This window comes from Chenopodium quinoa, unplaced genomic scaffold (genome assembly GCF_001683475.1).
Source record: "Chenopodium quinoa cultivar QQ74 unplaced genomic scaffold, ASM168347v1, whole genome shotgun sequence".
NCBI classification, from domain to species: domain Eukaryota; kingdom Viridiplantae; phylum Streptophyta; class Magnoliopsida; order Caryophyllales; family Amaranthaceae; genus Chenopodium; species Chenopodium quinoa.
Window position 1 is genome coordinate 6,019 of NW_018742224.1, and position 23,925 is coordinate 29,943.

Below are 23,925 nucleotides of genomic sequence, written 5' to 3' on the forward strand. Positions count from 1 at the left end.
AGCATGCGGTGATGCAAATAAGAGAAGCCAATATGTGGATATTAGTATGAAGATTGAGTATTTAGCTTTTTTGTTTAAGGGGTGTACAACCTGTTACCACATTTACACTTCCATGCTTCAGGGTAATATTCGGCAGTAACGGGTGTCCCTGGAGGCACCGGAACGTGAACTGGTCTACATGGTCTGCACTTGCCGCACTTAGATGCGCAGCGTGGTGGGGATGAACCTATCCCTCTTAGAATTCTCCTTGCTACATTGCTTTCATCTTTGCTGCTTGTTGCACCATTTATAATCTTCTGCAATTTTCATATTGTTTTAGATATTGTTATAACTTTGTTAGTCTTTAAGTCATGAATAACGCCTTAGCCTAAAAGTAGAAATATTAAACATTTAATAACACTAAAACACGAGCAAAATAGGCTACATGCCTACATGTACAAGTGTACAATATGACATACGTGTCATAATGAGACGGCATTGCAACCAACAATATAGGCCAAGAAATGGGAGAGACTATGCAGGGGATGCAATACACATGTGCACCGACGATTGAAGCGCGGCGAGAGGAAATTACGAGACTAGTCTTAAACAAAAGACAAGAGAGACTAATAGTGATAAGCAACATTTTATAGTTTTGTCAGATAAAATTCTGGTTGGAAATTGATAGTTTCCAAACACAAGTACTGGATATGGCCAAGACAAGTTCACGGGGGTGCATGTTTAGCTTAGCCTCTGCTTGACTACAATCACAACATGTAAATTAAAGCTCCGCTGTATACGCTGCCATACCCTTTATAAATAGAAATAAAATTAACATTAACTGTATTATATGTTTATTCTATAACCCTATAAAGCATCTTCAATAATGTACTCCATCACTATATTGCTAAGTTGAAGGTGCCCGTCATCATCAATGTTACCCCCAATCCCTCTATAGTGTTACCTTTTCGAACTTGGTGGTGTTTACATGTACGTTATTTACGTCTTAACCTTCACATGTACTCCGCACAAAAAAATGGTGATATGCCAAAGGAATCGTTTCATTCATAATTTTGTTTGTTAGGTGAGAAATCGACTTAAAAAATCTGTTTATTGTTTGATTTTATTCCCTTTTCACCTGCCATTGAAGATTTAAGTTTATTTCAATGCTTCTGTCTATAAGATTAATATAAGGAAACTTCAAAAAGTAATTTACTACATATAGAAAGAAGCTTATAATTTAAGGACAACCTAAATAGAAATGTGATCTATCATTTAGGACAAAATCTAACACGGAGTGCAAGGGAAGCTTGAAAATTGCAACTGTGAAAAAAAAAAAAAAAAAACCCACAGAATTACCGTAACAGGACTAAAATAAATGCATCTGTTAACCTAATTCTCTCACCCTAAAAAATCATAAGTGGGGTGAGTGCTGAGTAGTGAGTAGTACAATAATAGATGATGGGTATTATAATTGAAACCTGAAATGGGGGTGACAGAGAGAATCTCGTCAGGATAATGTCACTAGTCAGAATCACCACCATATCCTTTCACTTAATTATAATTACTAAAAGATTAATTAGGAGCTAACTTAATTATTTCAAATTAATTAGGTGTAACATATATATGATTATAGTTCTCTAACATGCAAAAAAAAAAAAAAAAAAAAAAAGTGTAAGCTTTAGGAGGTAATTTATGTTTACCTGAACTTGCTGCAACTCATGATTTCTACAGTTGAGCATGTACAGCTTCATATCTCTAGCTGATTAACAAGCACATCAAATAAGTAAGTCAATTCATTAATCATCATAGATATTAATAGAAAGAATTATTCTAGCAAAAGATTATTAAATTAGCTGATCATAAGATGATGAAGAATTTGGGAAACAATTAAAAAAAAAGTTTATGCTTAAGCATAATCAATTATATTACATGGAAATTAGTGAATTAGGTTACCTAAGTAGTAACTTACAAGAAGAGGGGGAGGTGAAGAGTGCGAAGATGGAGACGGCAAATAGTAAGAGAACTGAAAGACGAGGATCTCTCATCATACTCTTAAGCCAATAGCGTAGTACACTCAATAAACATACACATGAAATATATATATATATATATATATATATATATATATATATATATATATATATATATATATATATATATATATATATGTATGTATACACTCAGAATAGTTGAGGTAGATGGAGGCAATAAATGAATGATAGTATGAAGAAAGCAAAGAAATAGAGAGAAATAGTGGAGTTGGAGGCAATGATGAAATGGGAAAACAGCAGCAAATGAATAAAAAAAAGGATGGTTATTGAATTGAAATAGTGCTACAAATAGAGTGTGAGAGTAGGAATGGGAGTGTTGGAGGTAGACATGTCAAATAGAGTAGGATGTTGTGAGAAGAGGTAGTCGGATCCTCTGAATTACCAACTTTGGTGCTCTATTATCTATGACTTCCTATACACCCTCTTGTCTTACTACATTGCCAAGCTAACCCACTTTGCTTTCTCACTCGCTCCCTTCCACTCCTTTTCTTCTTTCTTTTCCCTTTACTTTGGTTTTACAAAATTATTAGTTTGTTGTTTGGTCTTAGGGAATTGCAATGGTATGTAATTTGATTGGAAAGAGTTTGTTTATGTGTCGGGTACAAGTACGAATATGTATGTTGTTCCGTGTTAATAAATGGATGAAGCCATGAGCCTTCATTTTATAATTAGAAGGCTCATTAATCGATCTTATTTATTACAGACTTAGAATCTTGTGACCTTTGTTAGTTGGTTTTTCGTTTTTCCTCCCAATCAAAGCTTATGAGTGGTATTCACGTATTACAAGATATAAGATCGAAGAAGGCAACGTAATCACCCGACCTCTTACTGTCTTTGTACTAGTTTCAGAGGACAACTAAGATCTTTTTTGTCCTCTTTGAATTAGATAAAAAAAAAAAAGGTGGTTTATTTTACCTCTTTAAATGAATTAAGTAAAAAAATTAATTTTTCGCCCTCTAATGCCATTATCTTTTGTATCTTCACCTCTTCTTGGTTGACATTATTTTGTATGTGTTGGAGAATATTGTGTGATGCCTAGTTTATTAGTGATATGATCTTAATTAGTTAAAGCATTGGTTCACACTAGAGTTATAACATATTAATAAGAGTACATTATTAATGATATATATTAAATTAATGATTGATTATACTTCGTATAATTTATCTTTTCAAATTTCAATTATAGAAGATTTAAATTACTTTAACTTTGTAATAACGTTGATGTAATGTGCCATCCATCTTATTCTTCTACGTATTTGTACGCTTTGTTTGCTGTCCACAATAGGCAAAGTTCAATTTATGGACTTTGAAATTTCAACTTAAATTTGAGTAGTTTGGTCCATTATGTGTCCTACTGTTACCCTTTAAAAAATCTCGAACATTAGGGTATATGACGTACGTGGCTGACAAAATATTGGGTATACATGGGTGATGTTTAGAAAAAAAAACTCGGATTTATAAGTGTTATGTCATTCTCTTAATTACAGCACAAGGTAACACAATCGTCAAATTCATTAGAGACTTACTTGAACATATCACATATATATACCGATACATGCATTAGCATCCGACAATTAGTGTGTGATACACTAAATTGTACGAAGTAAACTTTATCAGCCCAATAAGTATAAATACATAAGTTCGTTATATGCAATTCATGTAATTTGCTGTTGGATGACTTGAGCGGTTTTGACTTTTGGAATATGATTTGGTTTGTACTTCCTATTGTGTAATAAAGTAGCGGTTAGATATGTACTTCTTCTATTTCTTTATTTTTGCCCCATTGTTATTTTTTGGGATAAATTTTTGAAATCTTTGACCATAAATTACCGTTAATCTATAAAAGATAATATAGTCATGAGTGGTCTTGTTAGATTCGTCTCATTATATATTTTATTAATATCACGGTTTTATAATTTTTACGTTTATGGAAATAAAAATATAGAGGTTTTAAGACGCGTATTGGGGACTGTGCACAGTTAAATGGGACAAAAAAATAGGGATAGAGAGAGTAGTTGACAATTGATAAAGTAAATTTTTTTTAAAAAAAAAGTAAGAACAAGGAATTTTTTTAAAAATGATGTCTTCAAATCACCACCCATGAAGTCTCCCATGCTAAACATTATCATTTTCCATCTAGAGTATTGCTCAAAGGATCTTCCCCCACCCACAAAAGTAATTTATAAATGGTCCTAAAGGGGGACAAAAAGAACGTTGAAAATCTATTGTGTACTATGATGTAAGATTGCACAAATATACTAATTTAATCAAATTAACGAGTGTGAATCTAAACTAAACTAGTATAATTAAAAACAATATGGTGGTTCATTGGGTGAAAGTGAGAGGCCGGCAGGGCTATATATGCTAATAATGACTATGGTCAAGTGTAACTTTGTAAAATTGGGCCCTAAAATGAAAATACTACTTTTTTTTTTGACGGGAAAAAATAAAAATACTACTAAATTAAACTAATTTTATCAAAAGTTAATAGTGTTGTTTAAATGTCATCTGTACACCTTAAATGATTCAATGAATTTATTTTCTTAAGAGTAAGATGAATATATGTAATTAGATCTCCAAAGAATTTAAGTAAACGTATAGTAAGCAATAGTTAGGTTGGTGGGTAGCAAGGAAGCAAAAAAGGTCCCATGAAGAAGATCTAAGATGGTAAGACCAGTCACACATTTGTATTTAAGGGCAAAGTGCAATTAATAAACAACCTGATCTTAGTTTGGATTCATTCGTTTGCCTTTTGTGGCTATAGGCATCATCAAAGGCGTTTCTTTTCCAACTCGTAAGCGTGTGACTTTCCGATGGAGACGTCGATTTCGACGTATCATCACCCCCTCCTTTGTCACCGTCGTCGTCCTTCCTCTTATACCAAGAGCCCCTACACAGATCATACTTGTCCCCGTGCACAATTCATTCAACATCAATGCATGTTAATCTAATAGCTAATCATATGACTAGTCCCGTAATTTTCTTCACACATGAGTGGATATGGACGTTAAATTTTATTAATGCAAGTTGAATTAGAAAAACAATTATAATTAAAGGGATGTAATTAAGTGTTAAATAAAATGATTTGATGGATAGAAAAGGTTAAAGACACTATTGTTTAAGATAAGTGTGAAGAACATTTTGGTGACCTTTTCCTAAGCATTTGAAGAAATATGTATTAAAAATACAAAAAGAATTTGAAGAAATAGAGAAGGTATGACATACAAAGTTTTTACTTGTATTATTTATTCGTAACACTAGTTTTTGTACTTCTCACTATATATGTAGATAATCTTGAAATAGAGAGGATTTTTGTAGTGATCTAGTAAGAACTCTTCAAAAGAGATGACTTGTATATATTATTCTTAAATGTATTCTAATCAAAGGATTATGTAATTTAAAAAGTCTGTCTTTTTTTTTCCTATTTAATAAGTGCTTTTCTACTCTAAACTTTATATACAAGTAGTTTGATATATAATTCGAATATTAACATTTGTACATTTTCATTAATTAAATTTAATATGAACCAATTTTTATTGAATTTCTAAGTATTAGCAACCGTACATTTTCCACCAACTAAAATAATTCATGGTATATTGGTATATATACCGAACACAAAACCTTGTACGCAAAAGAAAGAAAGAATGCAAAGAAAACCTAAAAACCAAATTTGGAGGCTGAAAAAAGAAGGGGCGTTGATTTACGACAACGCAACACAATGTATTAACAAGTTGTGAAATCAATATTAATCTTCTGAATTTATATTTATAGAAGTAGTTACATTATTTGATTTTCATGATTGTATATAATACACCGGTTACTGGTGGCCGATGATGAGGCTTTCTTCCGCGAAAGCCTAAACAATATTATGGACAAAGAAAAATATAGGGGTTGTCTGGTCATGGTCTAGGCTGATCTAAATGATACGCCAATAGAAGAAAGTATAGTAATTGGTATACACTAGACCCTAGTGTAGGTAGGGATACCTACACCCCCCTCTAAACGATGCGTTTATCATGTTACCCACATCCCATAACCCACTAACCTACTGTAACTACCTACCATTCTCTCTAAAACCTTCTTCTTCATTTCTCTAGACTTTCTCTCTCATCAAAACTAGAAAATATGAACCAAAATTGCTTCAAAATACTACAAAATTGCTTCAAAATACTACGAAATTGCTTCAAAATATTGCTAAATTCCTTCAAATGTCTACATTTGCGAAGAAATTCAACAATCGCAACAACATTCACAGAAAGAGTAAGTAATTTTACTAATTTTTTTTGTATGAACCTATTTTTTCTACTACGTATTTCATTTTGAAATTACATGTTCAGAAACATAATCTAACTTGATTAGAACTATTTTATGCAAAAATCATTAAAATCTACTATGTTTTGTGTTTTTTTTATTTTTTACAGAACCGAAAAATATATTTCGAATTAGAGAGATAAAGAGAATGATGATTCAGAGAAGAATCATGTTCGTTGAACATAACAAGGCATAGTCTGAAGAAACGTAAGTATTATTTCAAAAACCTATTTAAACAAGAGTAGAAATTTTTTTTTAAAAAAAAAACAACGAACAAAAGTCTCAAGTTGTAGATCTAGAACTTTTAAAAGATATTAAAAAGTCTTATGGTATAGATGTTAACATTTCTACGATTCCGAGTTAATATATGAACATATATAGAATTATAAATGTTCATTTGTATATTTGAATTTATTTGAGTTTATATTTGACTTTATATGCCTAAATAAATAATGTTCATTTTTATGATATGTTATGCACATTTATGAAATGCATAAATAATCATTCATTTGAGTTGAGAAACTGACTTATTTATTCTATCAAATCTTTTGATCATTTATGAAATTCATAATGTTCATTTACATATAAAGTAATGTTCATTTTAAAATATATGTTAATATTGGTTCATTTCAGTTTACATATATATTTATATGCCTAAATAACGAATGTTCATTTCTTTTATACATTATCCTCATGTATAATATTGAGAATGTTCATTTGTATGCATTAAAACTAATATCTTACAACCAATCTAGCTATATTGTAGTGATGTCCAAAGTTACACATTTGATATAAATTTGCACATGGAATTGAAGAATACGTAGTTGTTTTGGAGAAGATAAAATGGCTTAACAACGCTGATTATACAAACTGCGGAGTATAAATTATGAAGCATATAGAAACATTCACTACTAAACTTAATGAGAGTTAGATTTGTGATTTGAAACCAAATAGTGTAAAAGTGATAAATGTTCATTAATGTAAGATATATTGTTCATTTATAAAGTAGTGTATATAATAATTAACATTTGTTAATTCATTTTGTTCAACAGGTGAACCAAATTAGGAAGCAAGGATGCGGAACTGATGCTATTTGAAGAAAAACACTAAATATAGGTTAAATCGAAGATAAGCAAGGAAGTTTGCAAATGAATAGTACATGTTATATGTTCATTTATGAAAGTGTATATGTTCATTAATGAATGTGTATATGATCATATCTTAAACTTCCTCCATTTCTTTTTACTTGCAACACAGCCTTGTGGCACGTGTTTTGAGGTCGGGTTTATATAATGTAAACGGATAAATTATTCATTATAATTTTTACAAATGATACTTAACCCTATTCTAATCTTCGTGTAAAAATTATATTGATAAAATAGCTCGTTTACCCTCACTAATCATCTCCTAAAATTGCGTGCCTAAAAGGTGTGTTGCAAGTAAAAGAAAACGGAGGAAGTATATAGTTTTATAGATGATTTTTTTTGGAGGAAAATAGACTTATAGATATTATTTGTTAAAAAAATTATTGTAATTGATATTTCATTTTAATCTTTATTTGTATGAAAAAATATATATAATTTTTAGGTTTTATGAATTGGTTGTTGGTTCTTTACTTTTGTTCATTTTCAAATTGATAAATAATCATTTACATATGTTGAATTTTAAAAAAACAATATACTAAAAAAGGTACTATATAGAAACAAATTCTTATGTCTTTAACACTTGAAGAACTTTGAACAAGAGCACCTTGATCATTTATTGGAACCGTGGGAGGAATAACTTAAACATTTGTCGATTGAACATTTCTGGAATGGGGTTTAAACATTTCTAGATTGAAGTTTGAACAATCCTGAGTTGAAGTTGGAACAATGCCAAGAACTACGGGTGGAACAAAATATCTAGTTTGAGATTTTGTAGACGCATTAGTACTCTTGGATTAACTTGAGCATCATTTTTAACACCAGCACCACCTTTATTTATAGGAACATTACATTGAGCTTGAGCAGCAGAAACACCAGCAACACTTTTATTTATAGGAATATTTAAATCCTTCGACTGCAAAACAAATTAAATGATCATATTAAAATATATAAATGTTCAATTACAAACACTTAAATAAACAGATAAGAAAAACAAAACTTTAGCAAGATATGAAATATCAGCTTTTTTTCCCACTGCACAAAGTTTTAATATACAATTATAAATGAACATAACAAGTTTCAAAAAATGATCATATTAAATCCTTTAAACACTAAATCCTTCGCCTTCAAATAAAAGTTAAATGATCATATTAAAATATATAAATGTTCAATTTCAAACACTTAAATAAACAGATAAGATCAAAACCTTAGCAAGATATGAAATATCAGTTTTTTTTCTCATTGCACAAAGTTTTAATGTACAATTATAAATGAACATAACATGTTTCAAAAATGAACAATAATTAACAAATACAATGTTCAATAGCAAAATTGCACATGATCAATATGGAAAATTTTGACACATAATATTATCAAGAAAAAATGGTAAAAACAAATAATCATATATGACATAAAAAAATTAAGAAGTACAAATGATAACACATAATTGATTAATTTTAAATATAAAAATGATCCAAAAAAAAAAAATAAAAGCATAAAAACAAAATCACGCAATTTTCAAACATAGAGCAATGAAATAAATTGAAGCAGCGAAATATTCATAACAAAGTATGAACAATCCAAAAACGTTCATCATAATCATAATCAAATTTTGAAAATTGAAGCAACGAAAAGAATAATAATACATAAATTAAGTTGAAATAAACAGAGCATTATAACACAACAATGTATTGATGATAAAAATTACAAAATTATGATTGTAATTACTCACATTGTTGATGAACAAACGAATCAATCAATCGAACTCTAGAAGACGGAAACACACTTTCGTAATCACGATCGAAATTAGCAGAGGAAGAATCAGCCATTGACGATCAACAACAATTATCAAAATCGTAGGAAAAATAAACGGCAAAATTAGTATAAAATCAAATGAAGAAGATGAATTAACTAGAGAGAATGTAGGTAGAAAAATGGAAATTAATCAATTGAGGAGAGAGAAAATATTGGGTTTAAAATCATTTATATACATAGCTTGAATAATAAGAAACAAGGAATTAAAAAAATAAATAAAAAAAAGGAAAGAATTGAAGCATGAATTAGCTCGTGAGTACTCCCCGCAAGCTACAAAATGGCGTAGCATCAGGGGGTGTAGGTAGACCATCCTACACTAGGATGTAGGGTATAATTTTCAAAAGTATAGATGGGAAATTGATAGTTAGGCCCACAATATAAAGAGTGGCCCACCCATTACTCCCAAAAATGGACCATGGGTTTGGTTGTTCTTACTAACACGGGCTTACATTACAAATGCATGTGCAAATCAGCCTTACTACTCTGTTCTTGACTTCACTACCCTACAAAAACTGTCAAATCCTTGCATAATTTTACTCTTCTAATTTACTACGGAGTAGCGCAATTTATAAAGCTGACAATTATATTGTCAATTTCCTTTTGTTTTCCATGTGATGGTAGAAATGGGCAAATAGCATCCGTTTTTATTTTAGCTAATCTTGATTTAATCCTCTTAATTTTCTCTACCTTTTTATCAAAACTGAAATGGGAAATTTCAGAAAACCTAGGCTTACCTTTTCATTGAATGCGAGATAATAATCCGTCGTAATTACATTCTCAATAGCAAACTCTGGTAAAACAATAAATTGTACTCCAATTAAGGTGTGCCATGAAGTGACTGTTTTCTCTCAAAAATATACTTGAAATCAATAAAAGTAAGAAATAAAAAAAATGAGGATATATCTTTTTAAACATAGAAATCGCAATTAGGGTGTTATTTACTCTCTATAAGTAATCCTACTTTCGCATAATAATTTGGAAACATTATTATCATAATAATGTTGGAAACGTCGTAGTCCCTAATAGGGCTATAGGCATTAGGCAACCATAATTTCTCATAATATTGTCAAAATGCGGGCTTGTTTTCCCCAAATCACTAAAATAATTCAATACTTTGTCCAGCTCAGTTAGGGGTGTTCGCGGTGCGATTTGGATTCTAAACCGCACCAAATCGCAAAATTACGGTTTGTATTTTTCTCAAACTGCATTAATAAAACCAAACCAAACCGCACCGCACCGCAAAATGTGGTTTGGTGCAGTGCGGTTTGCGGTTTAACCGTATATTTTAAAAATTATAATTATTTTTTGTATAACAAACCTTTTATTTTATCTTGAGATTTTTATAAAAGTTAGATATTAATAATGTACTCATCAGAGATAGTCCCTCGCGTAGGGTTTCTGTTTTCTCCCTCGTCTAGGGTTTCGGTTTCTTGATTTTCCCCCGTTTTTCCACAAATTTATGTGCTGCTTTATTTCATAATTTGATCGTGCAACCCTCCTCTGGTGATCGCTGAGTATGGATGAGAGTTTGATGAAAGATTGGGAACGGTTAAAACTAACGGACGAAGAAAATGTGATCTTTGGGCAATCGGATGTTTCTTTGACAGAGGAAATGTCGAACACAAAAATTTCCCTGTCTCTAGTAGGTAAGCTTCTTACCAAAAAATCTTTTAATGTTGAAGCCATGAAAAGGGTTTTAAAAACCTTATGGAGAATTGATGACAATGTGGCCATTCGAGGTGTGAACACGAACATATTTGTCTTCCAATTTTTTAACATTGATGATAGAAAGAAGGTGTTGGAAGGTAGACCATGGGTGTTTGATAACCAAATCTTGTTATTGAAGGAGATGTGTGCTACTGAACAACCATCGGAGGTCTCTTTCGATGCATGCCCTTTCTGGATACGGCTTCTTGATGTACCTTTCGGCATGCGTTCATCTAGGGTGGCTCATGAAATTGGGAATTGTATTGGTGAGTGTATAGATGTCGATGAATCTGACCCCCTTTGTTGGGATGAGTTTATGAGGGTGAAAGTGATGGTGAATATCAATAAGCCTCTTCGAAGGGGTATGAAAATTGCAGTTGAGGATGGTTGTGCGAAATGGATTGGTTTTAAGTACGAGAGGTTAGGTGATTTTTGCTACTACTGTGGTCGAATTGGCCACACAGATAAGGATTGCGAACAGAAGGATGGTGGCAGTGATGTCTCGCTTATCGTCTTCCAATATGGCCCTTTCTTGACAGCGTCCCCTTATCGATCAAAAGTCTCTGAGATTGATCGTGAACATGGCAGAAGATGGCTGGAGAGGTTGAATTCGAGAGGTAGGTTGCAGCGCTCGGATTACAACGACCCTAAGGCTATCAAGCTTGGTCCACCTAGTGCGGCCAGAAAGCTACTGTTCTCTTCCCCTGTGACACCTAAGGTCTCTCCTCCTTTGCCAAGATCCATTGCTCTGAGGACTGTTGATTGTAACGGTGATGGTAAGCTGGTACTACGCCCGTTCTCTGTCCAAGGTTCACCAAATAACTCTCTGAAAGAAGCTGTTGAGCAGAATAATTGTGAATCCATGATCGATGGGGATGCTTCTGTTGATTTGGGGGCTGTTGTTGATGTCGTGGATGTGGATGTGGAGATGCTTAGGAACGCACATGCTGGAAAGGCCAAGAAAAGAAGGCTTGATGCCACTGAGATTGAGATCCCGGAGGTCGAGGTAAACCATGCTGAGAAGAAGATAAAATATTTTGTACATGTTGATGAAAAAGTCGATTTTCCATTTAAAGTAGGGAGTATTGGGAATGCCCAAACTCCCGAACAACAATGAAAATTTTAAGTTGGAACTGTCACGGGATTGGCAACCCGTGGACGGTTAGGGCTCTCCGGGACTTATGCTAGAGAGATAGGCTGAATGTTGTTTTTATTATGGAATCTATGATTGATGCAAATCGTCTTAATAAAATTAAAAGTAGTTGTGGTTATACAGATGGTGTTTGTGTTAGTAGTAATGGTAGATCGGGGGTTGGGCATGTGGTGGAAAGATATTGGCGTGAATGTGATTTCGTACTCTATGCATCATTTTGCTATTGATATTCTTGATGAAAATAGTAGGGCGGTGTGGAGGGCTATTGGAATCTATGGATGGCCGAAACAATCTAATAAACACCTGACTTGGTCCCTAATGTCTTCTTTGTATGTTGACTGTAATCTACCATGTGTGATGTTTGGTGATTTTAATGAGATCTCTAGCCAGTTTGAAAAGGAGGGGGGTCCGCCGAGAAGTGAAAGAATGATGGATGCTTTTCGTGAGGCTATTGACAATTGCACCATGCGTGATTTGGGTTATACTGGCAATATTTTTACATGGGAGAGAGGTAACTCTATGGAAATTTTTGTCCGAGAAAGGCTTGACAGATTCATTGCAACGGAGGATCGGTGTACGCTCTTCCCTGAGTGTGTCGTCAAAAATCTACCTATCTTAAAATCACAGTCAGACCATGCCCTTATTGTTCTAACTACGGAAAATCATACTGCTGGTTTTGGTGGCCATACGGGTTTTAAGTTTGAGGCCCTATGGTTGTCTAATGAGGAGTGCGGGGAGGTGGTTGGACAAGGTTGGCGTGACAGTGTAGGGTGTAGCATGGCCTCTAGAGTCGCAATATGTAGTGAGAAACTAGCTTCGTGGGCTGCCCTGACTTTTGGCTTAGTGAAAAAGCGAATCAAAAAGGGGGAAAAAAGGTTGAGTGAACTGAAAAGGGGTGCTATGGATGCGGCAAAGCTGGAAATGTGTAACTCGCTGTCAAATGAACTTGATGAGTTATATAAACTTGAGGAGTCGTACTGGCATGCAAGGGCTAGGGTGAATGAACTTCGAGATGGTGATAAAAACACAAAATACTTCCATCACAAAGCAAGTCAACGAAAGGCACATAATAGAATTGTGAAATTGAAGGATGACAATGGAGATTGGTTCGAGAATCAGGTGGACATAGAAAGGTTAATTGAGGCCTACTTTGCTCGTATCTTTGCAACAAGTGCGCCAATGGGGATACCAGAAGCTCTTGAGGGAATAGAAGAGGTAGTGTCCGAGGAGATGAATGACATGTTAAATAGGGAGCCGATTGATGAGGAGATAAAACATGCTTTGTTTCAGATGCACCCAAATAAAGCTCCTGGACCGGATGGTATGCATGCTCTTTTTTTCCAAAAATTCTGGCACATTGTAGGTTCAGATATTATCAATTTTGTGAAAAAAATGGTGGAGAAGGGAGGTGGACCTGTCGGATGTGAACATGACTTTCATAGCCCTAATCTCAAAGTGTGAAGCTCCGATGCAAGTGTCTGACTTTTGGCCTATTAGTTGTTGTAATGTAATTTATAAAATTGTTTCGAAAACAGTAGCTAATAAGTTGAAGGTGGTGTTAAATAAAGTGATCTCAGTCAACCAGAGTGCTTTTATTCCGAGGCGTCTCATCTCTGATAATGCACTTGTGGCTTTTGAGATTTTTCATGCCATGAAAAGAGGTGGTGAGGGTAAGGATGGAAGCTTCGCTCTAAAGCTGGATATGATTAAATCCTATGATAGAGTGGAATGGGTGTTCTTAGAGAGGGTAATGGATAAAATGGGGTTCTCAGGGGCGTGGATTAGTAGAATAATGAGTTGCCTTCAAAGTGTTAAATTTGCTTTTAAAATAAATGGGCAAATTTCAGGGTCAGTAATACCATCCAGAGGGCTCCGACAAGGTGATCCAATTTCCCCGTATCTTTTTTTTAATCTGTGCTGATGCTTTCTCTACTCGTCTTAATAAGACTACCAGGGATGGTCTGTTACATGGTGCTAGAATCTGTCGAGGAGCTCCCCGTATCTCCCACTTGTTTTTTGCGGATGATAGTATCCTTTTTGCTAAAGCTAAGACTATAGAGTGCTCTGTGATAGCTAATATAATTAGCAAATATGAAAGAGCGTCGGGCCAGAAAATAAATACTCTTGGGGTTCGGGAAGTTAACAGGAATGGAAAATACCTGGGGCTACCAACGATAATTGGCAGGTCTAAGAGAGCTATATTCGCTGGTATAAAAGAGAGGATCTGGAAGATTTTGCAGGGTTGGACAGCGAAGCTGTTATCTAATCATGGGAAAGAAATTTTAATCAAAGCTGTTGCTCAGGCTATTCCGACCTACATAATGGGGATATTAAGGATACCGGATGGAATTGTTGATGAAATCCACTCGCTTTTGGCTCGATTCTGGTGGGGGTCTACATCCTCAATAAAAAGACTACACTGGCAGAAATGGGAAGAGTTATGCAGGCCAAAGAGTATAGGGGGCTTGGGCTTTCGGGACCTCCGATGTTTCAATCAAGCTCTCCTAGCTAAACAATTATGGCGTCTCCACCATGACCGAGGCTCTCTTGTTCATGCTATCATGAAAGTAAAATATTTTAAAAATTGTGATGTACTGGAGGCTGCTAGAGGGTATGACCCAAGCTATACATGGAGAAGCTTATGGGGTGCCAAATCGCTGCTGTTAGAGGGTTTGAAGTGGAGGGTGGAAAATGGTTGTGACATCTCAGTGTGGGACTGTGCGTGGCTGCCCAGCAATTCTTCGGTGTGTGTACCTACTCCTCTGGAGAACAGCGATATGGGACTGAGAGTAAGCGATCTTATCGACCATGAAACGATGTCATGGCGCCAGGAGGTTCTTGCTGACAACTTCAATATGGCTGAGCAAACTCAAATTCAATCCATCCCCTTATCCTTTAGGTGTGTGAAGGATCGAATGTTTTGGTGGCCTGCAAGATGTGGCAAGTACTCTGTGAAGTCGGGGTACTGGCTGGCGAAGCATGGCCCTGCTACAATACAAAGACAGCCCCAAGATGAAATTTGGCGAATTATTTGGAGCATGAAAATTCCCCCGAAGCTAGCCCATTTCCTATGGAGGGCATGTAAAGGGTTTCTTGTTGTGCGAGAAAGACTGGTTAACCGTCATATAATTGAAAATAAATGATGTACAATCTATGGAATGGGTGATGAATCGGTGATCCATGCTACTTTTTCCTGCAAAGCTGCACTTGAGATATGGAATGTCAGCGAATTTTAGGCTCTGATAGAGCAAGCACCGGATTCAAGCTTTTGTGAGAGGTTCTTATGGCTTGCCTCGAAGACTACAAGTAATGAGCTGAGGTCAATTGCAACGCTAACCTGGGCTGCTTGGTGGTGTCGAAACAAAGTGGTTTTCGAACATGAAGACTTGTGTCCTATAAGCATAGCCTCGAACCTTGCCAAATCTGTCCAGGAGTATGCTGATTATGCAAAAAAGGTGTTTATGTATCGGGGTGCTGCTGTGACTCCTGCTGCTAATGCCTGGTCCTGTCCTAGTGTGGGGGTAGTGAAGGTAAATTGCGATGCTTATGTAGGGAGGAATGTGGGGCTTGGTGTGGTTATCAGAGATGCGAATGGAAGTATACTGGCAGCTGCTGTAAAGAGGGGTGCTCTAGGATGGTCAGCTGAGATTGCTGAGGCTGCAGCTTGTCGCTATGGGCTCCAGTTAGCAACTAGACTTGATTACTCTGCTGTGGTGCTTGAGAGTGATGCGTATGCTGTTACGCAAGGAATAAAGACGAAGCCTGCTGATAATTTCACACCTTTCTCTTTAATTATTGACAATGTGTGTTATTTGTCTAGGTTTTTTACTGTTTTCTCAGTGTCTCATGTTAAACGTGCGGGTAATACTCTAGCACACCATGTTTCTAGATGGAATACTTATGATTGTACTGAACGTGTTTGCTTAGGTCCGTTTCCCCAAAGTCTGTTAACTTTGGCGGAAATTGACCTCCTTTAATTTTAATCCGCAGGTTTTTTCAAAAAAAAATAAAAAATAAAATAATGTACTCATCAAGACGAATCAAACTAGATCCCACATGACTATATTTGTTTTTATAAATTGAGAGAAATTAAGAAGATTCTCTCTCCTATTTTTAAAAAGTTAAATATTCCAAACAGGAACATCATTTTTGAACGGAGGGAGTATATTTTCATTCTTTTATTTTTTTGTAATAAAAATATAGTATAAAAACCGCAAAATACATTAAAGTGCGGTTTGCGGTGCAGTTTGGTCTAAATTTTTTTAGAAACCGCAAACTACGGTTTGGTCATATTCAAAAACCGCACCGCAATTTTCAAACCGCAAACGCAAAATTGGGGTTTGGTGCAGTCTAAACCGCACTCTGAACAGCCCTAAGCTCAGCTTATTCTTATGAACTTGTTTTAATCTGAGACTAGCTTTTTGGCTTGGGTGATGCTCCAAGTCATCATATTAATGGCATGATTTAAATATTTATTTATGTTTAATTTTTGATATGATAACGTGTAATATGACAATAGCTTAGTGGCTAACACTTTACATTTTGAATTTGATGTTGAGGGTTCAAATCTTGTAAAATCCATGGTTTTTAAACAAATGAAATCAATTAAATGAGGAGAGCGCCACGTTACACGGAAAATTGTCTATGAACGCTTTTTAATATATAGTATGGATTTTGCTAAGCATTAATTATTTTTACATTATTTGTTTTGATAAGTTAAGGAGAACATTTCCTAAATTCAACAAGAACTTATTATGCTCGACTAAATATAAGCAAAGTCAGCGCAAATTTTAAGGTGCACCACTGCACCCTGACGCCTATACTTTTGAACATTTAGTAAAAAAATCTGAACAATTGCAAATTTCGAACATTTAGTAAAAAAAATCTGAACATCACAAATTTTGAACATTTAGTAAAATAATCTAAACAATCGCAATGCACCACGCTTATACTTTTGAACATTTGGTAAAAAAATTTGAACAATTGCAAATTTTGAACATTTAGTAGAAAAATTTTGAACATCGCAAATTTTGATCATTTAATAAAAAAAATCTGAACAATCACAACGCACCACGCCTATACTTTTGAACAATAAGTAAAAAAAAAATACGAACAATTGCAAATTTTGAACATTTAGTAAAAAAACTGAACAATCACAAATTTTGAACATGTAGTATATTAAATACAACACTATATGATAAATATCAATTTTTTGAAAGAAGTTTGTCTGACTCGTAATAATTCAATAGTTTTGTAATATAAACTGAACATTTACTGCATATAATGGCTAACATTTCTTTATAAAATATGAACATATAGAATTTAATGTTTATGTTCATTTTTTGTGACGTGTTCAATTTTTTTACTAAATGTTTAATTTTGTATAGTGTTCAATTTTTTTTACAAAATATTAAAAAATATAGATGTGGTGCACCTATTTAAGTTATCATAGTCCACAATTCTACGCGCATAATAACTATTGCAAAGTCAGAATGATTCGATGGCCCAAGTATACAACATGCTTAAAAGTTTTATTTTGAGAAGCCCAACTGCAGCAAAGGTGACCCAAGTGGAGTAAAAGAGGCCCAGAAGTTCCATCTGATTCTCTGCCTGTTCTACTTTAAGTTATCATAGTCCACAATTCCATAAGCATTCAAGATAATACAACTGCATTACAACAAGTATGAAATGTATCATAGACCAAAATCCACAATTCCCTGCCTATTTCATCTCTTACATCTTTAATTATCAGTTATCACTACAGCAGATTTTCGAAACGAACCATATAACTACTGTATCAAACATATATTCAGGAATTTACCGACATGTTGATAGGCTCGCTATGGTACTAAACCAATTTTTATGACTCTAGGGGCTAACTACCATAACCACTTCGATATTGGAATTTTTTTCTAAAATTGGTCCGAAATTGTGGATTATAACCTTTAATTTTGAGCTATTTTTAGGATCGAAAAAGAAAAAGAATTAGGTGTTTCTCATAGACACCGCAAATCATCGAGGCTATTTGAGTGGTCGAAACCATTCACTTTGCCTCTTAACTCTTAATTTAACAAATTGTATACATGTCTCCGTCATTAACTCAAGAGCGCTATGAATCTATATGTGACTATTAGAGACCTTATATGGTTTCATATTATTATATGTGATTTTAGATGTATCCCTTACCAATTACCATCAGTCCATCACATGAGTTTTCAACACTTGGTCCTGAAATCTCTAAAATTGATTTAATTTCATGTATTATAGCTTCATATTTAGCATCAAGAGAATATTTACAGACTCAATAAAGTCCTATCAAGGTGATTCCTAAGGTCCCCAAATTAAAAGCCCATTGGAGACCTACCTGTTGGTGCCCAGAATCATCAAACTCATGCCTAGGCTCACCCCACCCCTTGTAATCATGTCTTAAGATATATTGACATTGATCCTTGCATAACATTGTCCTTGTCTTGCACAAATGCTAATACAGGTCCAAAATAATGGTTATGAGAGTTTCAAAAGAGGTTGGAGGGTGAAGATTGTTGCCGAAGTAACTGTTTAAATTAATAAGACTAGTTTTCATTTTTCTGTCTCTAAAAGTTAAGAACTTACTATTCTTTCTTTCTTTCCATTATAGCTTGAAGTGCAATTGATACTAACTAATAATTTGAAGTAAGCATTACAATTTCACCATTTAAATTAGTTGTTAAAACGTATTATAGATGAACTAATGTAATTACAAATATTTTGAATGGATATATAATTTATAAGCTTCTCTTTTTAATAAACAACCATACACAATAATAATCAATTGTCTACTCATGTGTAATGTGACACCATGTCATTGTCAAGTCAAACATTCACGCTACAAAATTAATGAAAGAAAACGATATTAAAATATACTAGATAGCACTATACATAGAAACTTGTAATCAGTAATTAAATATCTATTTTTCTTCATATATGTATCTCTCATTCTCTCTCTAAGAGTCTAAGGCCATTTGCAAATTTTGCCATGCCTTGTTTCTTTACAAATCTTTTTATAGTTTTCCTCCTTTTTTTGATTCTTCATGATTTTTTGCATTGGAAACTCGTGCATCAAACATCAACGTCAAAGAGTCGCCCAAAAAATAAAGATACTCCTACATCAACAACCAAAAATTAAAAAGAAAAAGGCCATGCTTTCACAAATGTTAGTCCAAGATTGTTGCTTTGAAGATTAAATTCCCTCATTTCCTAAGGCCCCACATGAATATGCTTTGGATGCCTTTGCAATTTGCAATTTCATAAAATCAATATTGTTTGAACTTAAAATCTTCAAAAGAATTTGTCATTAAATTCTCTTATGCTCTGATGGAGTGTGGGGGAAGAACTAGACTTTTATAATCAAATTCATGGAATTTTCCCCAAATTTCGACTAAATATACTTGTATATTAATATTATTATTGCCTTATTGGTCTAGTTTTTTGTCGACAATTCATGCATCTCTAATTCTCTATTATTTACTAGACTTATCTCATTTTGTAGCAATGTTTTATGTTTGTTATAGTACGGGTACGTTTCACTTTTTTTTTCTTTTTTTTTTTTTTTTTTTTTTTTTGCGTGTGTTTTATGTTTAGGTAAATTCAAGGTAATTTTCTAAGGAGAATTAAACCTATATTCTACTGTCCTTACAATGAAAATAACATAATTTCTTAATTTTTTTAACACTTTTTTTTTTAAATTATATATATAAGCTTATAATCGTTTTTATGGTCCACTTGAACCAATATAAAGTATTAAATTATATAAAATAAACTTGCACATTATATTATACCAAAGGGGATAACGAATGTGAATGCCGTATACTTTAAGTGAAAGTTTTCTTTCTTTCTTTTTTTTTTTAAACAATTAAGTGAAAGTTTTTTTTATACTCATAATAGTGCATTTATGTACGTGAGAGCTAGATATCTATAATTAATTTCCTCTTTTAAGGGGAAAATGGACATGTTTAATGTTAAAAAAAAATGTTGAGCACTCATCAATGAGATATGAGATGGTACAGCATTCGATATTTCACCCTAAGGAAATCAGGAAACTTGTAGCCAATTCTGCATTTAAAATATACACTTAATAATTTGGTTAATTGGTGTAGGTTTTAGACAAAATATACTCTATTTCGGATTCAAAAATAAGAAGTAGCTACACTCGAAAAATTGACACCCCGACCCTAAATACAGACATAAGGTGTAGGATAGTTGAAACAAGTTATGAATTTATCAATATACCCTTCAAATTAAATCGTTTAATACACCATTGTAAAGTTGTAAAAGCGCGTATAAATAGAATAGTTGATATGATATGATAATGGTCAATGATAAGTACACATAAGCTACTTAAACAATGGGATACTAACCATATACCAAAGTTAGGAATTGATTTGAGAATCATTATCAAGATTAACATCATCATTAATCATCCACTTATACATCCAAGCACGAAATACCAACACAAAGGGTACTATAGCACTCTAAAGAACACAATCATGTAAACAACATTAATCAATTCAATTGTCCTTTATAATACAAGACTAACCACTAATTTACTAGAATAATCTAGAATAAACAGTATCATTTAAGCAAGTAATTAATCCTAAGTTTAGGCAATTTGTCCCTTAATTTACAGTCTGTAGTGGGAGCATAGGATTATGGTGGGCCAAAAAAAAAACCCAATGATTCTCCATACTTTTTATATCCTTCGTGCTGCTGGCTTTCATCATATAATAAAATCTCCATTTCCTTTTCTTCTGTTATAAGATGACTTTTTCTTTTACTAGACATACTTTTTATTTAATGCATGCTTTCTTTACCAAGCTTTATTTAGTGGACCCTTTTTTTATGTTACATTTTTTTTTTTTGTTCCAAGGGGTAATGTAACCCTTTTATTGTTTTATAGCATAGTTTCATCATATGCAATATATATTTGGAAACATAATAAAGAAGAAGTAAGAATTCATATTACAGAGAAGAAACACTAAGAAATAGTCACAAAAAAAAAAAAAAAAAAAAAGGTAGAGAAGAATTTAGGAGTTATTTTTGTAAGATGGGTAAGTATAGATTCAGATTATCTGATATGATGCCGAATGCTTGGTTCTACAAGCTTAAGGACATGGGGAAGGGAAGATCAACAAAGTCGAATTCTCGAGCTTCGAAGAGTATCAAGCAATCCTCTGTTTCAGACACTCAAACTAGTGTAACAAGCACAAGCATCACAAAATTTCGGCACCCAAATAGCTCTTATGCATACTATCCTACCTCTGCAGGTGCTGCAGAACCCCTGATCAGGTTTACTGATCCATGTATAGTTCACCCAGGAACTATAGTCGAGTCTCCGATGCTCGTTCTGCTACAAGTCCCTGCAGAAAGTCGTCTAATGCTCGTAGAAGAAGCAGAAGCACAACAATTTACAAGCAAAAGAATGAAAATTGTTGCACTGGTGATCAGCCCTTGTATTATTCTCTTTCGTCCAGTGAGCTTGGCTCTCCTGAAGTCGTTATTTCTGTGCCTAATGATCGTGACAGGAAAAGCGCTAGTGTTGATTTTGGGCCCGAGTTATTGATGTTTGATGAAGTAGGTTCTTGGAGCTCATCGTCATTGCGATCATCATGCAGCTGCTGCTGCAGGATTAGTTCTTCTACCGCAGATATCATCATCGACCTGAATCATCAAGCTCACGAAGAATCATCCTTCAGTAGAAAGTTTCAGAAGTTGAACGAGTTCGATGCAGCATCAGAGCTTGAGCTGCGCCCTATATTGACAAAGCCTCCAGATGAACCAAACTTCGACATGATTGACATCAGAGAATTAAGCAGTGTTATCAGGAAATCTGCAGGAAATGAGAAGCCTGTCACTGATAAAAACAATAAATATGTCAAAGAGGTAAAATCGCGAAGGTCAAGTCTATTAGATAACTTTGCTATTGTTAAGTCGTCGTTAGACCTCAAAGAGATTTCAAGGAGTCTATGATGGAGATGATCCAGGAAAACAACATAAGAGAGTTTAAAGATTTAGAAGACCTCTTAGCCTGTTATCTTTCATTGAACTGTAAAGAGTATCATCCTGTTATTGTTAAGGCTTTCGAGCATATCTGGCTCAAAATATTCTGCTCTTCATAATAAGGCTTATCTAGTAAAGAAAATTGTCCTAGTTGTAATCCTTAAGTTTGTGAAAGATTCTCATGTACATAATACTAAATAATGAAAACTGTAAATTTCTGTTTATGGTTTCAGCATCTTTTAAGCCTTTCCTACATAATTTATAGCTGTTTTTTACTGTTTCAGAAAGAACTTTTTATGTGACCAATCAGACGACATTCACTCGTACATAGGTCAATCCAACATAGATTCACTATAGAAGCTTGGTAATGCTAGTGGACAAGCAGGGATCGAAGATTAATTTTCATGCTTCTGTCATATATAAATTCAGAGCATACATGATCTCCACTTAATGAAAGAACAAATACTAGTGATGATCTTATTGTCTTATATTTGACAAGAATACTAAAAGGTCATGCTCTTGTCTTTTTTGAATGACTTTTGTTCTTACTTGTATACTCAGTCTAGAATAGTGATGTCTATTTTCCCTTCATTAATCTGTTAGCATAATGATATCCTTTGAACTAAAGGTAGCCACAATAATTATATGAATATCTTTAAATTTATTTCTTAATGAAATAAATTACAAGTTCATTATTTATGTCTATCATGTTTATAAAACTATACTACTAACTAATTGAAGATTTTCTATATAATAGTCGCACTCTATGTCAGTGGCGCAACCCTCTCATAATACCGATATATACGGGGATAATAAGTGCAAAGATTATTTCATTATTTATTCGAATGGTAATTGGTTGTGCCGCGTAGCATATTTAACTGTTGCACTTAATGTGATCTATCTGAATAATACTTAACTGCGGCGCCTCCTCTTCTTCTTCCCCGTAATTTGTTTCGGATTCAATGGGCCTTTTCTCCGGATTACCGGGAATTTTAATTGACGGAAATGCGAAATGCGAAAAGAGAGGGGAGTTCAAAAGGCAAAACCGAAGAAATTGCAGAAAAAATTAGCTTTATCAAGTTCGGAATTCGGCGATCTCTCGGTTCGGAGCAACGAATTTCACTTTAATGTCTCGGAATTGCAAGGAATGAAGGGGAATTGAAGTTAGGGTTGCAAGGGTGCTTTACAATATTCAGGCGGTGTGTTTGCAAAGTGAACCGCAAAATAGTGGTGAGGGTAACTTATATAGCTCACTGGAATCAGGAATTCTAAGAGTTCAAAAATGCCAAAAACCCCTAAATCTAACCGTTAAACACGTTGCCCAGTAAATTATCCACTAAACCTTCCACCTTCCCTAGTTTATCTCCATAATGACAGTTAAAAAAACGTCATTAACAGCCTTGATTCATGTTCCAAAGTTTAATTCATTTGCTTCCCTCCATCTGGCAAGTCCAAACCCGAACGTCTTCAGCGGAATCGGGTGTGGGGGGGCAAGTTGTTTGGGTCAAAATAACTATCTATTAGACCTAGTCACAAATGATTCAATTCAAAGCCCAAAAATAAGGATCAACCTTCCGGCCCAATGTCAAAGTCAGTCAAAGGATCAGTCCAAGTGGCAAGCCCACTTGACTAGGTCCCAAACCCTCATTTAAGCGAAGGTATAAAAGTTAGCTTTTCCTCACTTCACATTCATTCACAATCAGCCTCAAGCACAAAATCTCTTGCACAA

General features: G+C 34.0%; 2 protein-coding genes, 2 long non-coding RNA genes and 1 pseudogene across 4 annotated transcripts; 3 read left to right on the forward strand and 2 right to left on the reverse strand.

Annotated features, from left to right (window-relative positions):
• On the reverse strand, positions 1-2,083 carry LOC110734553 (EPIDERMAL PATTERNING FACTOR-like protein 6). Its single transcript, XM_021914726.1, has 3 exons — positions 1,952-2,083; positions 1,683-1,741; positions 1-296 (listed from the first exon to the last, which is right to left on the reverse strand). The coding sequence occupies exons 1-3, from the start codon at positions 2,028-2,030 to the stop codon at positions 75-77; spliced, it is 360 nt and encodes a 119-aa protein (XP_021770418.1). The 5' UTR covers positions 2,031-2,083; the 3' UTR covers positions 1-74.
• A 3,903-nt stretch (positions 2,084-5,986) lies between these two features.
• On the forward strand, positions 5,987-7,695 carry LOC110734563. Its single transcript, XR_002513868.1, has 3 exons — positions 5,987-6,293; positions 6,455-6,551; positions 7,397-7,695. It is a non-coding gene; the product is annotated as an uncharacterized LOC110734563 (long non-coding RNA).
• A 346-nt stretch (positions 7,696-8,041) lies between these two features.
• LOC110734570 lies at positions 8,042-9,642 on the reverse strand. The gene is made up of 2 exons (XR_002513869.1): positions 9,219-9,642; positions 8,042-8,402 (listed from the first exon to the last, which is right to left on the reverse strand). It is a non-coding gene; the product is annotated as an uncharacterized LOC110734570 (long non-coding RNA).
• A 2,663-nt stretch (positions 9,643-12,305) lies between these two features.
• Positions 12,306-16,138, forward strand: LOC110734577. The gene is made up of 5 exons (XM_021914746.1): positions 12,306-13,482; positions 13,525-13,584; positions 13,697-14,009; positions 14,116-15,274; positions 15,398-16,138. Exons 1-5 carry the CDS (start codon positions 12,306-12,308, stop codon positions 16,136-16,138), a joined length of 3,450 nt encoding a protein of 1,149 aa, XP_021770438.1.
• A 4,656-nt stretch (positions 16,139-20,794) lies between these two features.
• LOC110734596 lies at positions 20,795-22,431 on the forward strand (annotated as a pseudogene).
• Positions 22,432-23,925: the final 1,494 nt, after the last annotated feature.